The sequence below is a fragment of the Lagopus leucura genome, unplaced genomic scaffold, assembly GCF_019238085.1.
Source record: "Lagopus leucura isolate 7727_CA_CO unplaced genomic scaffold, USGS_WTPT01 Super-Scaffold_100001, whole genome shotgun sequence".
Classification (NCBI taxonomy): domain Eukaryota; kingdom Metazoa; phylum Chordata; class Aves; order Galliformes; family Phasianidae; genus Lagopus; species Lagopus leucura.
In genome coordinates, this window is record NW_024962262.1 from 14868776 (window position 1) to 14885770 (window position 16995).

General features: G+C 36.7%; 1 protein-coding gene across 1 annotated transcript in view; it reads left to right on the forward strand.

The window, feature by feature from the left end:
* VWA8 (von Willebrand factor A domain containing 8) overlaps window positions 1–16995 on the forward strand; it is a 180512-nt gene that overhangs the window by 32490 nt on the left and 131027 nt on the right. Inside the window, exons 5-10 of the mRNA XM_042866426.1 lie at window positions 3790–3957; window positions 5894–6058; window positions 6458–6507; window positions 6844–6952; window positions 10201–10305; window positions 15071–15202. Coding sequence (XP_042722360.1) covers window positions 3790–3957; window positions 5894–6058; window positions 6458–6507; window positions 6844–6952; window positions 10201–10305; window positions 15071–15202 — 729 coding nt within the window. The remainder of the gene's footprint in view (window positions 1–3789; window positions 3958–5893; window positions 6059–6457; window positions 6508–6843; window positions 6953–10200; window positions 10306–15070; window positions 15203–16995) is intronic.

The window sequence follows — 16995 nt, forward strand, 5'->3', positions numbered from 1 at the left end:
TGTATTCCCTGGAGCAGGTATCCAGGTAACCATTCTTTCAGATCTGTGGGGGCACAGGTGGGAGGCAATGAGCTTGGTTCTGCATTTGATGAGCAAAATAGTCCCTAGCTACAGTTAAAGTAAACCTGAAGATAAACATTTAACAAATCCCTCTCTGCCTTTTAACAAGAATTAATACCTTTAATCTCAGGTTTACCATCAAGGTTGCATAATATAACACCCTCTGTCAAATTATATTTTATATTAAACACTTTAAACAAATGAGGCTGGTGAGAGAGTGAGACAGCACAGCTATTTCGGGGTTTTCATTATAGAATTATGAAGATGAGTTTCTTGGAAACATCTTTTAAAAAACGATTTTCAGTGACAGATTGCAAACTTGCTTGCCTTTCTCTTATTTGTTACGCATTTTAGTTTCCAAAACAACCCGTCACAGATATGACTGAAATAATGATTCAGAAGATACCTCGCAGTGTGCAAAGCTTATTGCAGAAATTTATTACTCGTTACCAAACAGGTTGCATAAATATCACAGTTCAGCCAGGGATACACAGCTGTTTAAGAGCAGACATTATGCTGTCTGATGTTAGTACTACTCGCAAGCCTTAGAGTGAGGTGAATTGTGTGTATATTTCATTGTACTTTGGAGAATAGTTTACCATATTTCAGAAATGCTTTAAAAATATCCAAGGAGCACAGTTTAAAGAAAAAAAAAACAAGCCAATCAGAGTAAATTAGAACCCAGATGATGATGTTATTATTGTTGTTATGGGGATTCTTTGCTTAAGAACTGAAAAAAACATAGTTGAGCACTCAGACATTCCTGAAGCTGATCATCTTTGGCTACCTATACATACTTCTTATAATATGTAGCATCCATTTTGATATATTGTACTGAGCAACACAACCTTGGATAAAAATTTTGAACAGTTTTCTAGCTCAGAAAAATTGCTTTCTTTTTAAATTGTGATCTTCTGAATTAATCTGCGTGCTTTAATAGGCACTTCTCAAGATTGTACTGCCAGTAGAGAACATCTTTTTGAAGTTCACAGTATACTTCTGGATAGTCTAAACCTATACCAGATTGTGCAAGTACAGAAGAGAGGCTTATTGGTACCAGTGCCAGGTCAGAAGCTACAGGCACAAACTGGAGCACAGGAGGTTCCCTCTGAACACCAGGAGCCCTTCTGTGCCGTGCAGTGGCGGAGCACTGGCACAGCCTGCCCAGAACTGTGGCATCTCCTCCTTGGGGACCTCCCAGAGCTGCCCTGGGACGTGGCCCTGGGCACCCTGCTCTGGGTGTCCCTGCTGAGGCAGGGGCTGGAGCAGAGGGACCCAGAGGTCCTGCCAGCCTCAGTTATGTTGTGATATTTGTAATACTGGAAGACTGTTAATTCAGCAAGCCTTCATTCATAGTGTGCATGTCTCAACATGAGTCAACAAGATTCTATGGATACTGACAATATTTTGACATATGAACAAGATGTGTATTTTCCTCTGGCTAGTAAAATATGGTTATAAAGTCTTCATAGACATATAATATGCAGAATCCAACTAACCTGGCAAATAAAATGTTTGTTGAAATGTATTCTGGCTGTATCTCCAAAGTGCATTTGGAGAATATAGCATTTTGTTCATGCCAGGTATTGGACTGGTTGCTAGAGACTCAGATTTTCTATTTAAACAGGTTGAAGCAGATTTTTTATTTGACCAGTGACCTTCCTAGAGAACAATGTTAGTACAAAATTTGCCTTTCTTACAGATTTTCTGGAATGGAGAGAGTGAAATTTTTTATTGCTTGTTAAAGCATAATATTTTGAATTAGCCTATAATTCACTTGCTGATTGCTTTTGGAAGGAACTAGTGATTCAGTGCAAGGGAAATAGTCTTAGGACTACACTTGGTTAATGGGATTATTATGGGTTCCTCAGATATTGATTTTGAGATGAGATCCTAAAAATGTCAGGGAAGGGAAATTAATACACGGATGCGTACTGAGATTTGTGAGCTTAGGTAAAATAGTTATTGCTATTTTAATAAAGATGTTAAAATCTTACATCATGGCTTATTTTCCCATAGTTGTTGTTTATGCTTCTACTTCACTATAGGATAGCAGTATAGAAGTATACTTCTATGGTGTGCATAAGAAGCAGCTAAATTAGTTAGGGTGCCATTTAGTGTTATCTTTAGTGTTATCTTTAGTGTTATCAGATGGATCTCTGATTCTGTCATATGCTTTGTACCATGCATCAGTTTGGTTGCACTGAGCTGTTCTTTGTCTCTAGTTTAGATTTATCCAGCTGTCCTTCGTACCTTTTTTTTCTTTTTTGAATTTTTTTTTCCATGTGAAATTCTTATTTTATTCTTTTCTATCTTCATATTTTTTCATTATTCTTTCTCATTTCCTCCTTCTTTCTCTTTGTCTCAGTCTTTGACATCTGTTGTATTCATCAGAGATTTCCATCTAGTGTCATATGAAATGTTTGTCTGTAGGAGTTCATAGGAGACATGCTGGGAATAGATTTCAATCATACTCCCTTTGCCACTGTGCTTGTGTCTAAAATTGTTAAAATGCAGTCGGAATGGAAAGCAAAACTCTTTGGTGCTTCTTGATATTGGGTACATCTACACATTCCCTGTTACTATCTGGTTAAGCTTTTTCAATCTGGAAATAGACAAGAAAGCATTAAATTTCAGTTTGTCTTTCATTGGGCAGTAATTGTGAATAATAGTAATAAAGTGAATTTAGCTAATTTCCCTGAGCCCACAGCATTGACTGAGAAGAAGCTGCACAAAATTACCAACACAGAGCTTAGTTTTATGTTTTGGATAGACATTAGGCTCATATAAACAGTAAGAATTCACGAATAAGTAATGAGGAGAAATATAGAAAAGAAATAAAGTCCCACCCCAAATGCTCCAAAGTGTTCACAAGTGAAAGTCTGTGCTTTTATTCTGTTTTTATAGAAGACGGTGTTCAGTCTGGGAATATAATTACAAACATTTCTTATTTTATCACATAGATAAAATCTGATTATTGATAGCATTGTTTTGTTTTTATCTCCCACACCTGGTTTTACCAGATTGTTGTTCTCTTCAGGTCAGACTAAAACACTGTACTGGTAATGGAATTACACTGGTGCATAACCAGAATAATCCCAAGGAATATCTGACCTTTGGTTTCTAAATATTTTAATATGGTTGTAAACATGTACAACCACTTCTAAACTGTGTATTCTGTATAAATAGCTATGCCATAATTGTCATATCTGAAAAGTGTTATGCAACATCAAAAAGAAAACATGCTGATTATTATCATGTACTGGGTATACACTGAAATGTTATCAAGATTTTTATTTTGTTGATACAAGAGACTAGAATACCTTTTGTTATTATTTATATTACTATCTCTTTTTCAGTCCCTGTAACAGTTATAAAAGTCCAACTTACGAACATGTTAATACAATCAGTTGTCACTCTTTGTAGAATCATATCGTAGAGTGGCCTGGGTTGAAAAGGACCACAATGATCACCTAGTTCCAACCCCGCTGCTGTGTGGTTGGGTTGCCAACCAGTAGACCAGGCTGCCCAGAGCCACATCCAGCCTGGCCTTGAATCCCTCCAGGGATTGGGCATCCACAACCTCCTTGGCCAACCCGTTCCAATCTTACTGATTATTGTTGAAATAAATGCTGTTTTGGAAATCATCTGTGGATTCTTTTTCAGTGGGATTTCATGAGATATTTGATGTTTATTTCTCTCCCAATATTGCTTGTTACTTTTGAAAAGTGTGCAGTTCGTGCAGCTACAGAAGGACGAATCCTTGTGTTGGAAGGTTTGGAGAAGGCTGAGCGCAATGTCTTACCTGTGTTAAACAATTTGCTGGAGAACAGGGAAATGCAACTTGAAGATGGACGTTTTCTCATGTCCGCAGAACGTTATGACAAACTTCTGCAGGTAGGGAAATACCATTTGGATTTTCCATTCTTTTTTTCCTGTTCTTGGTAGTGCTTGAATACTGTTATGAAGAGGATAGTAGTTAGAAGCCAAATGCTTGGATTCGAACACAGTGTGTATGTGAGGTGTTATACAGGTTGAAATTTTAGGGTGGAAGTTAGCTGAGATGCATAACATTCCACTTCAATTAAAACACTGTTTTAATCTATATCCCTCTGCCCCCATTAAAAAAAAAAGACAGTTGCTCATGCCAGCTTTATATGCTGCTTGTATGTAAAATGTGGAAGCTGTTGAGGTTAAACAAAATGTATTTGTGAGAAGAGATTACAGTTGAAAGTGTCCCCGTGAAGTTCAGATAGTGCTTCAGCATTGTAGTAGTCCTGTTGATAGGCTTTTAAAATAGGATGCCAAACAAAGAGGTCAAGATTGGTGACTCAGTATTTCTCAGTACTGTCTCACCTTTAATTTAGTAAAATATGTGTGAGGAGCCAATCCAAATGATAAGAAATGGATAGTGAGTTTACTTTTGGTAGGCAATGGGATCATATCTGCTACTGTTACTACTTCAACCATTTTCATTTTCTTCAAGGTTTGAGTCCCATTGCTTACATTTGAGTTGGGTACTCTTGGGCCTTTTGGGGACCTCAGTAAATTTAATCTCAGTAAATTTAATCTCAGTTTCCACCAGTACTCTGTTTCATACTTTCGTGTGCTGTAGTGTCCACTCACATTCTTGTTGGTCTCTTGTCTGATCTCACTCATGTTTCTGTCTATTGTGCCTGTTGATAAGTATATGATTTGGACCTATATGAAAAAAGGAAATGTGCAGTAAACCTTCTAGTTGATCCCAATTAAATGAGCTTGCCTCCTATGTTGTTAGTACCATAGCAAATTTCTGAAAATATATTGATATTTCTTCAGTTTCTTATCTCTGGTTTGAAATCTTCTGATTTGTGCTTTTTCCAAAAATCTTTTTATGGTATTTAATCAGAAGAAACAATTGTTGGGAGAATTATTACCAAATTTGAAAAGTAAGCTTTTAAATTTGTGATTGTATTTAAAAACTGAAAGTGAGAATTCAGACTCAGACAAGATTTGGTTGCAAAGTAAAGCATCTTCTCTTTTCTTTTTTCCTTTTTTAAGAGTATTCTAATGATAAAATGCTTCAGAATGAGTGCCTCGGGTGCACTGTTAATAGTTGATGAATTAAATAAATCTCCTGCTATAATACTAAATCTAATATTGTTGTTTGGCAGATACTACATTATATAAGCTAATGTTCATTTTCTCTTCTTCAGTGTGAATAATCATATACTGTATAACTAGGTCAAGGAAGACAAAACTGTGATGTGTGAAGATTTAACAGTGTATATTGCTTTGTGTGCATTGAATCTTTTACAGGACAGCAACTGTAATACACAACATAGATGTTCTTGTGAAGGAGTCCAGTGATAGCTCTGTTTTGGTATTGCTTGTAATAAAGCATATTTTGTAAATGAAAATGTTAAAGTAATAATGGTCTCCTTTACATTTACAAGAAGAAGGGAAAAGAAGGAAAAAGAAAAGTACTCACAGTACCACACTTCTAGTGCTTCAGGTTAAAATGAATTTTGTCATCTGTTTATTTTCTGTTCTTTTTGAAAGCAAGGTTCTGAACATGTAGTTCTGAACCATGACTGTCTGTGGGGCCTCTAATCAAATTGCCTGACAGCTGTACATAATCAAATGTTCTATCTCCTTTTGTTTTGGAAAACCTTGCTTTTATGATCAGCAAATTAGAATAGATCAATCCTTTTTAGCATTTCTGAATGAAAGATGGGAACAATACCATATTTATAGCTAGACAAACAAGGGTCGTTAGTCTGTCTGCAGCTTAGTCTGGAGGAGTATTTAGTGATGTAACTTTTTTTTTCCTGCTTTATGTTGGTTAATTTAGGATCATACGAAATCAGAGTTGGATGCATGGAGGATTGTTCGGGTTAGTGAAGATTTTCGTGTAATAGCATTGGGTTTGCCAGTACCTAAATATTCTGGTAACCCTTTGGATCCTCCCCTGCGCTCTAGATTTCAAGCTAGAGATATTTATCATCTGCCTTTTAAGGTAAGCACTTTAACAGAAGAGTTGGACTATCTGTACTGAGTAGAGCTATTATTTTGACATTGTTTTACTTAGCTCACCTCTGGAATCAATACCTGAACAATACATTTATCTTAAATGGCATTTTTTCATACTGCTCTCTAATAAGTTCCTGAAAGGCAGGCTTAGAGTTGTCAAGGAATGTGGCAGCAGAAAAATAATTTCCATTAGACAATATAGCCCTAGAAGAAAGATTTGATAATATTTCCTTCCGTTCATAAAATTAAGTCTGTGTTCAGGACTGAGTAGACTCTTCATGTCTAAATTAGCAGAAAAAATAGAAAGTGTCTCTCCATCATGTGCTGTGACCTACAGTATGACCCAAAAATGAATTTACTTTATGATATCATGTTCTATTTTCAGGACCATCTTCAGCTATTATATTCAATTGGATCAAACATTTCTGCAGAGAGGTAATTTTTCGTAATTAAAAGAAAAATCAAAATTAATGAAGAAATGTGGTGTCATTTCAGGTTTCCTTGCTATTTTTATAACTTGTGTCTCTACATGGAGACCAGAACTGAAGAAGCTTTTAATATGTGTGGGTGTATGCTCAAACAGCTTTCTATATGCAGCCTTCATAGTGAATCCTTAATGCTTTAGAACTTCAATCACACATTATTTTTTTTCTGCTCAGATAGAGTTTCAGCATCTTATACTGATCTTAAACTGTAATTAACTATTTAGGCTTTAGTATTTTAAGTATAGATGGCATATGTAAAACTCTGTACTTATTTTTTTCTATGCAGAATTTCTCAGATCCTGTCTTTTGCTACAACTCTCTGCTCTCAAGAATCCTCTACACTGGGACTTCCAGATTTTCCTTTGGACAGCTTATCTGCTGCAGTTCAGATTTTGGTAAGTGTATACACATATGCTGTGAAACTGTACAAGCTTAAAATTTCTTAGAATTAGATCTGTATTTTTCATGTGTCTGGAAGAAGATGAACAAGAACATTTTGGAGAAATAACTTAAAAATCCGAAGATGGTTTGAATAACAGTACTTCAACCAAGCATAATATGGAAGGGCAAGGACAGGCACAATGCAATATTTTTAAAGTAGCTGAATGTATCTGTGTGTTTTCAAAATAATGTTCCTACTCTGCTTAATCAACTTTTGTGACTTCAGATACAGCGTATGTGATGACAGTGAGGTTGTCGTGGATCTCTTTGTATTTATCAGTGTAGAGAAATAAGCATTTTTGTAGGTTGTGATTTTTCTATTTTAATGCTGCATTACAAAGACACTACTCTCCTTTAACAACAAAAAGTTCAAATGCAGGTGCAGAGACTGTTAATGCAATAAATAATAATATGCTTAAATGCAATGTCAGAGACTGTTAAGTGGTATGAGATGAATCCCATATTAGATCTTTGGGATCTATGGAATGGCTGGTGAATTTACAATAAACTTAGGGGAGTTATCAGGAGATGCAGGCTGAGCATATTTGAAGGTACAGTAGTTCTCCTGACAGCTACAATCCATAGTGGAGAAGTCTACTAGAATAATTCTCCATTGTATCTTCCATGCAATCATCTCTCCAGTGGTATTGCTCAGTGACAATAAGTTTTATTGGATTGTACATATTAAAAGGTGTCAGTTATTTGTGTCACTGTTGTGCTCAGTCCCTTCAACTATAAGCTAGAAAGTCATTGTGCCTGATATTTAGAGATGGAATTTTGGGTCTGAATTAGTGGTATTACATCAGATAGTATGAAGTGATTAAGATTCAGGTTTAGAGAACTGAAAGAGCACATAAAGGGCTTTGGAAAGAAATACATGATGGGTTTTAAAATAAATTACAACTTCTTATTCTTTAAGCCCTGTATGAAGAATTATTTTTAAATGACTGCCAGATAGCTTTCAGAGAGATGGAAAGAAAATGAGATGTAAGCCATTATCTAAACCGTGGAATGAAGGAAGCGTTTTATTTTACATTAGAGAATGTGAAAATGTTACCATTGTATGACAGCGTCTTTTTTGGATAGGCCAGAACTGTTTCTTTTAGAATTAGTTTTAATCAGTCAGTTTTCTAAGCCAACTGTTCTCACTGATTCTAGCTGGAGCATTTCTCCTTCACACACTGGGTCATCATCCTCTACTTTGATTTAACCATTTTTTTGGTTTTGGATTGATTTACAATCGTAGAATCATAGAATCCTTAGGGTTAAAAGGGACCTTTAAAGGTCATCTAGTTCAACTCGCCTGCAATGAACAGGGACACCTACAGCTAGATCAGGTTGCCCAGGGCCTGATCCAGCCTTGCCATGAAAGTCTCCAGGAACAGAGCACCAGGCCCATCTCTGGGCAATCTCTTCCTGTGCCTCACCACCCTCAATGTAGAAGGTTTGTTTTTGTTTTTTTATATCCAACCTAGATCTACCTTCTTTGAGCTTGAAGCCACCTCCCCTTGTTCTGTCACCACAGACCCTTCTAGAGCGTCTGTCCCCTTCTTTCCTGGAGCTCCCCTTTAGATATTGAAAGGCTGCTATCAGGTCACCTTGCAGCGCTTTCCAGACTGAAGAGTCCCAGCTCTCTCAGCCTGTCCTTGCAGGAAAGGTGCTCCATCCCTTGGATAATTTCTGTGGCCCTCCTCTGGACATGTTCCAACTGCTCCATGTTTCTCCTGTACTGAGGACTCCACATCTGGATGCAGTACGCCAGGTGAGGTCTTACCAGCACGGAGCAGGAGAGCAGAATCACCTCCCTTACCCTGCTGGCCATGCTTGTTTTGGTGCAGCCTGAGATATGGTTGGCTTTCTGGCCTGCAAGGCTCCTGTCCAGCTTCCCATTCACCAGTACGCCCAAACAATATAGCAGTGTAGAATGTATATGTCATAAAGACTGTCTCCCTGTCTTCTGCATAGATTAATGTAGTTTCAAAAATGTGTTTCTTAGTTTGAAAACTCATTTCTCCAAATTTTTTTGTAGTATGCTGTTCTGAAGAGGCTAATTTTGGATATGACACTGTAATTATTATTAATTTGAGATAATGTGTGCAAATTATATGTTACATCTTTATTTATAGAGGGCTTTTAAAATGCAGTAATGGGCTTTGTGATCCTTCAGGCAGCATATTTACTACAATGCTCTTAAGTTGTTTATTTTTACTGATGTTTTTTTATATGGAACATTATAAATAATACTACTGATTATAAGTATGAATTGAATTATGCCTTTCATAAAATATGCATCTCCTGATCTCATTTCTGAGCAACTCTTCTCTTTAGTTGGATCTCTGCCTAATCCAAGTCTGTAACTGAGAACTGATCCATTTTATTTAAATTAAATTAGAGCATGTAAAAAAAGTAGTAGCAGTCCACTAATTGTTAATAACAACAGTTACTCAGGATCAATCCTTAATAACGTGCATGTCTTTTGTGAAGCAATTGAGCATTATTTTAGGATTTTTTGAAACACTTTTTCTACCATGGAGAAAGTTGTGTGCATGTCTCTTAACTATTCTCAAAAGTACTTCTATTTCTTTCTCTATTGCTGTGGCAAAATGACTGGAACAATTGCTAGTTCAGATAACAGCTGACAGAATAATTATTACTTATAATTAGCAAGGAAGTGTAAAACATTGTTTACAGTTTTGTTTGGGAAGTGCAAACATCCTTGGTAACGCATTTCAAAGCAAAACAAATTTTGTTCAGCTGTTCCAAACTTTCTAGAAATTTGTTAAGTAAAACCTGTACAATATAATAGAATTAGAAGTAAATATTAGAAATTGCTGTGAAATAGTAGGCTGTTATTGTACAGATTCTTGTCATAGTGTGAAACACGGTTTCCACTGGTGGAATTTGTCTCATCTAACCTCAAGTGATGTTAAGATTCTGAGACAGTCCCTGTGGCTTCCATTTATGCACGGGAGAAGAAGTGCTTGTTTTGGCATAATTTATCTAACTTGCTTGAGATACTTTCATTGTAATGAATTGCATGTTCAAAATGCCTGTTTTGACATCTGACCAACTGCTGGATGAGTTGGTCATTTGTTTATTGCCATTAAATTTTTTATTTCAAGTTTAGCACTATTTTGGATTTAACACCTGATGAATGATGAACCAATCATTTTATTTCATCTGTATTTTTAATTTGAATTAGGATTCATTTCCTATGATGTCAGTCCAGCATGTTATTGACCGGCTTTATCCCTATAATGTTTTCCTTGGAAAGGAAGGCAGAACTGCTGTCAAAGATGCACTAAAAGTAAGTATTGCATGTTGTAATTCAAGGGAGCAATGGATGTTGACTAATGCTACATCATTATTTCAGTTTTTAAAAAGAATAAAAAATCTTAAGTGAGTGAGGTGGTTACATTATTGCTGGTATGAATACAGTCTTTCAAAAGCACTTAGATGTTCATGGATTCCCTTAGAGTGCTCATAGATTCCATTAGAGTGAAAAGCGAAACTTGTTTTCTATAGAATTCTTAGACCTGAGTTCAAGACTGCACAAAACTCGTTACTATAGAAATGTTTGTTTGAGAGTAGTTTATTCTGTAGCTAAAGTAGTTAAATGCTTAAAAATACCTTTGGCGCCTGACCTTTTAGAGGAGATACTAAAATAAAAACAGATCACATGTCACAAGATGCATTTGATAAAGTATACTTAAAGAATGTATTAGTTTTTTGGCTTTAGTCTGTATTAGCCTTTTCTTGTTTGTTTTTGACCAGATCTGTTCTGTTTTTATGATTGTGTTTAATAACAGCTTATCAAGCTTGTAACTGTACTGGGTTATTCTATTCATCCTTTTAAAACTTTAGCACAGTATTAGCTTTCTTTCTTCTTCAAATGTGTAGGAGATATTGCAAATAAACATTTGCAGCCTAAACCATCTCACCCAGCTCTTTCAGTCCTGAAAAAATGAAAGTCATTTGTACCTGCCTATTTAGGAATACTCAACGTAGTGGTTAGGGAATGGTCCTGAACCATGTCTATGTGTCAGGGAATGACTGTTATCTGTCCTTGCTGCCACTTCCCAAATCTGCACAGGAGCTTAGTCCTGAACTCCCTAGTTTAGCTAGGCTATCAGCTTGTTTTCCTGAGTTTTTGCTTTTGAAGGAGGTCCTGCTAGTGTTCACAGGCCTTCAGAACTTCCTGCTCTGGGATCCTGTCTGTTACTTCTCTGAATGAGCCACTCTGGTCCCATGAAATGCGAGATCTGTACTCTGTTACTTGGCTTCATTGCTTCTCCTCAGAATTTTGACCTCCATTATTTCATGGTTGCTGCAACCAAGGCTGCTGTCTGTTGTTGCACTCCCTTCCTACTGTTCCTTGTTTGTGAACAGCAGAGCCACTGTACATCACCCCAGCACAGCACCTGTGGTAAGAATTTATTCCAGACAACCTTCCAAAAAAGGTGGATTGATTGTGTCATGCTGTGTTTCCCTTCCAGCACAAATCAGCATGATTGAAATTGCCAGTAAGAACCAGGATCTAGATGGAAATAGAAATTTCTGTGAACTCTGTTAACAGAGCAGAAACAGTCACTTCTGTTCTTAATGTGCTTTTATTGTTATCTTGTCCTTTTTTTTTTGCTATCAGTTATGCATAGTAGGAATCTTTACATTCTGTACTATTAGCTTTCTTCATTTGCTATTTCTTTTAATAAGCTTTCTGCTATGTATGCTTTTTCTTCTTATATAAGAGGGTTGACTTTCTTTCTTAGTGACTGTCTACTTTTAAATCTTTATCATTTAAACTTTTCTGTGTTAGTTTTTCTTATTTTGATATTCTTTGTCAGCATGACTTTCATAAGCTTGTCTCTCTAGGTTAGCAGATATGTATAATCCTATTAGGAATTTTATTCTGTTTGCATGCAACAAAGCAGACAATCTTATAAAATATATTAAACAACTGGTTGTACTGAGGAACCCCTGTTTATAATTGTACTTTAGTAGTAGCATTGCAAGAACTGAATACAAAATTATTTTTGCCATCCCACAAGAATTGTGAAGGAGAGGAGTCTTGCAAAGCAATGTGCTTTATTATTCTGCCCTTCTCCAGACATTAAGAGTCTGTCTAGCTATGTTTGCTACTGAAAACTATGTAACAGAATACAGTTAAGGAATATTAATTTCAGCAAGGAAAGATTGAGTTGGAAAAAGTATACCTGACATATATTTGGAGTTGATTAATTAATTTGTGAGGATTGAATCACCTTTTAACATCAGCTAATGTTTAAAGAAAACAGAAACAAATTCCTTGTCATAAATGTAAAGTTTAATGATCAGAGTTGGAGACAGATATGGGCAAGTAGTGCTCTAGCTTTTAATCTATCTTACTTTCATGAGCTGTTTCAGTCAGCTGTTGGAGGTGAGAAATGAGGTAGATAGCTGGCTGAACAGCTGGTTTTGGCAGCTGTTAGAACCTGTGCATATTTCTAGAGGCCATCACATTCCCTGGATACTGTCTTCCCAACCGTAATCCTCAGCTTGGGTGTATCTTTTCCAAATGTGCCTTCTTTCTCAATAGGACTCCACTATGTCTTAGGTATTCCTCTTAATTCTTGCTCTTGATAATCAATGAAATGAGCTACTGACTTATATCTTCCCTGCAAATGAAATTAGTTACTGTGTTAGTCTTAGATATGTAAAGATGCTTTGAAATGCAGATGTCATGTTGAGTGAACCTATTAAATCTAACCTGTCTTAGTTTTATCTCTATCTGTCTGAGAACTGTTTTGTAGGGTATAAAATGTGGCTCCTTGTGTCAGCCTAGCCAACACTGAGTGGAATCTTCCTTGATTGCACACCGAGTCACTGTTGATGCTTTATTAGAGAGCTGGTTATCATACAGGGCACTGGTACAAGGAATGCAGTTTCCAGTATTCCTTAGTTCATTAAATCATTAGCTTGCGACAGACAGAAGTACCAATGAAAACTTGAGAATGATCTATCCTTGTGTACCTATATTTGAAGTTGCTTCATTTGAGAAACTGTCATTTTCTGTTTTGAATCTTAAAGATTTTAAATGTAAGAGATTTTGCAAAGCAAGGTATGGCTTGGTTTGAATTCTGTCCTTTGTACTTGGATTAAGTGTTTGCATGAGAAATTATTTTTGAATGGCAGATGAATATTTGAAATATGCTTGTAAAAAGTTATTTAACTTGAGCATTTCCTTTATACAGTTTAGATGTAGACAAATGACTGCTTTCAACCAAAACAGTCTCCAGTGAAACATTTCCGAACGATTAGCTTAAATATGTATGATGTCTTCCACAGTAATGAAGTTTTCTTTCCTATGTACTATTGATAGGCATTTATAAAACTGGCAATTGATATTCAGTTATGTTTGTGGCTCACAAGAGATTGCAGCTAATTCCTTCATTGTTCCATAAGCTTTCAGTTGTTTCAGATTCATCGCAGATTTGGGCTTTGCTTTTTAAATTCTTACGTGCCATTTGCATGCTTGATTTTTTTTATGGTATTGGAAACATCCCCTGTTTTGTTTTTGTTTGTTGTTTACTTTTTTTTTGCATTATTTGTTCATCCTCTTTAATGTTGCCTGACCTCCTCCTCTGACCTCCTCCTCTATTTTGCTGCTTCTCAGTAGGAAGCCTCTTTGAACCACAGAAGCACTCTCTTACAGAGTGGGCTAATATTACAGAAAATTGGATTCATCTCTCTTGTTTAGACAATTCTATTATTCTGGTTACTTCTGAGATCTTTCTATTGCAAACTGTAGTCTAAGGCAGAATTTGCTTCTCTTTCATCCCTTCCCACAAAGTCATTTAGAAACTTTGTGTTTTTTCCATTAATGCCAATTTGCAGTTCTTATTTTGCTTCTTGTACAATTTTAATCCTCTTATTCCTTGTAAAATTATCTTTCCCTCCTGTGCAGAGAATCAGAGAATCATAGAATCATGGAATGGCCTGGGTTGAAAAGGACCACAATGGTCATCTAGTTTCAACCCCCTGCTATGTGCAGGGTCACCAACCACCAGACCAGGCTGCCCAGAGCCACATCCAGCCTGGCCTTGAATGCCTCCAGGGATGGGGCATCCACAACCTCCTTGGGCAGTCTATCCCAGTGCCTCACTGCCCTCTGTGTGAAAAACTTCCTCCTAACATTTAACCTAAACCTCCCCTGTCTCAGTTTAAAGCCATTCCTCCTTGTCCTGTCACAATCCACTCTCATAAACAGTTGTTCCCCTTCTGTTCATACGCTCCCTTCAAATACTGGAAGAAATACTGGGGAGTGAGGTCTCCCCAGAGCCTTCTTTTCTCCAATCTAAACAAGCCCAGTTCCCTCAACCTTTCCCTCTTTTTTCTCTTGATTACTCAGCTTTCAACTTTGAAAATATTACTGTGGCTTTTCTTATACTTAAGCCCTTTGATAATGACTTCTCTTTGTAAAAGAGAAAGCAATCATTTTCATGATATCTGTATAAAGCATAAATTAGAATATAATGCTCAAAAGTGGATTGGAAATACAGAAGCCCATTACTTTTTGATATATCCAGAATGTGCTGAAGGCTTGATAGGTAGAGGTCTTCCTCAGTTTTCATCGTGTGATAAGACTGTGGAGCTACATAAACATAACGTTTGGTGGTCATTTGTACTGGTAGTCAGATATTTAAATCTGCAGTTTTTTGTAATTGCCTGCAAAGATAGGTGGTCTATTACTAAACTGCTAAAGGCTATCGTCCATTTATTTTATTATTTCAGTCTGTCCAAGTAAGTATCTGCAAAGTAACAATATGACAATTAAATTGCATTTGTCTTTAGTTGGAATAAATAGATAAGTAGGTCTTTTTGGTTTGTTTTAAAAGAGTATATGAAATATATAGGCCATCAAGAATGTAAACACAGTTGTGTAAAGTGAAATAAAGTTTAAATAAATGAAATGAGTTTAATACTTCACAAGTAATTAATCTTGGATATGCTTCTGGCCCTGTTATCAGAACAAACAATTCTAAAAAAGAAATCTGTATTTAATAAATAATTCCCCCAACCCTCTAATTCTGCAGCGTTTTGAGCTCCAAGACTCAAACAAACAATTGCGTCCAAGACGGATTACAAAAGTTGAAAGTGTACCAGGAAACAAACCCTTCAAGGCTGATGTAACTGTACAGATTGGTGAAAGTGAAGTGACATTCCAGGTAATTACATATTCCTAAAACTATATGTACTTACTGTTAAGTTACTTTCATGTAATCAAGAATTTGACTCTTATCTTTGATCCTGAAACACATTTGTGTTGAGTGTTTGCTTTTTGTTATTTTTTCAAAAGCACATAGATACAGGATTATTGGGTTATGGATAAGCAATATTTTAGATAAATTAATTGTATATAGGAAACTACAGGTATATCAAGTGCTGAAAAATATATGAAAGGAAAATCTATAATGCAGTAAAACATCCAGAAATTTTGAATAAAAATGCTTGTGATGTTCTTGATGCTACTTTCCCTTTTTCTTAGAATAAAATAATGGTCTGTGTGTATCTGCACTTCAAATAAAATCTGATGAGTGTTTGGTAGTGTTCTGACACGGGGTGTTGGGAAAATGGAACAAAAATAATTGCATTAAATGTGATTGGTCTGAAAAGTTTGTGACCTGCTATGTGGTGAAAGAAGATCATATTCAGGGAAGAGGTGGTGATGTGAGGATTTGAAGTTAATTTTGAGTTTGGACGTTAGATAGTCTCTAAAGATGGAGAGTTAGTGGGAGTCGGAGACAGTTTTAATACAGATGAAGGTTATCCTCAGAGACTCTGCACTGTGACAGTGCAAAAACGGGAACAGCAGCAAACAGGAATTTGTCAGACAAAGGTAAATCTATAAGGACTTGATAGGACGTTTTTTCTGAGGAGGTGGATTTTTGCATTCATTTGACCGTGTAGGTAGATGATACCTGCTCAAAATATGCCTGCAGGATGCATTTTTTTCAAGGAAAGAGGACATGAGAAGTTTGCTGATGAAACAGTTCCAGACTAGAACGGAAAATGGAAATAGTGCAAGCATCCTAATGTGGACGATGACTGAATATTTTTAGTCTCCAAAGTTCTGATCAAAGTGTCCCCTGCAGATTTTTGCAAGACACATTCTTTGTTTTTTTGTTTGTTTTTCTCTAAGTAATAAGCACTTTTCATATTTTGATTTCTGCATGACCAGTCTCAAGTTCTTTTTGTACCCCAATGCCATAATTCACAGAAATCGTAGAAACACCAAGGTTGGAAAAGACCTGCAAGATCATCCAGTCCAACCATCACCAACAGTTCTCACTAAACCACATCCCTCAACACAAAATCCAAACATTCCTTGAAAGCCTCCAAGGTCGGTGACTCCACCACCTCCCTGGGCAGCCCATTCCAGTGCCTGGCCACTCTTCCAGAGAAGTAGTATTTCCTAACGTCCAGCCTAAATCTCCCTTGGCACAGCTTGAAGCCATTCCCTCTGGTCCTATCATCAGTTACATGAGAGAAGAGGCCGACCCCCAGCTCAATACAGCCTCCCTTCAGGAAGTTGTAAAGTGCAGTGAGATCTCCCCTGAGCCTCCTCTTCTCCAGGCTGAACAATCCCAATTCCCTCAGCCTCTCCTCATAAGGCCTGTGCTCCAGACCCTGCACCAGCACTAATTGAATTGGTTTACATTTCATAATTTTTTTTTTCCATTAAGAATGGGAGAAGAAAGTGTGGAGGAAGTTGTCTATAAAAAAATCAGAATCATAGAATGTCTTGGATTGGAAAGGTCCCTAAGGATCATGAAGTTCCAGCCCCCATTTGCCATAGGCAAAGCTGCCAACCTCTAGATCTGATACTAGACCAGGTTGACCAGGGCCCCATCCAACTTGGTCTTGAATTCTCCAGGGACAGATTATACAGTGTTAATTTTATTCAGTGTAAGATTTGGGTTTCATAATTACATCCACAAAACATTACAGTATTATTTGG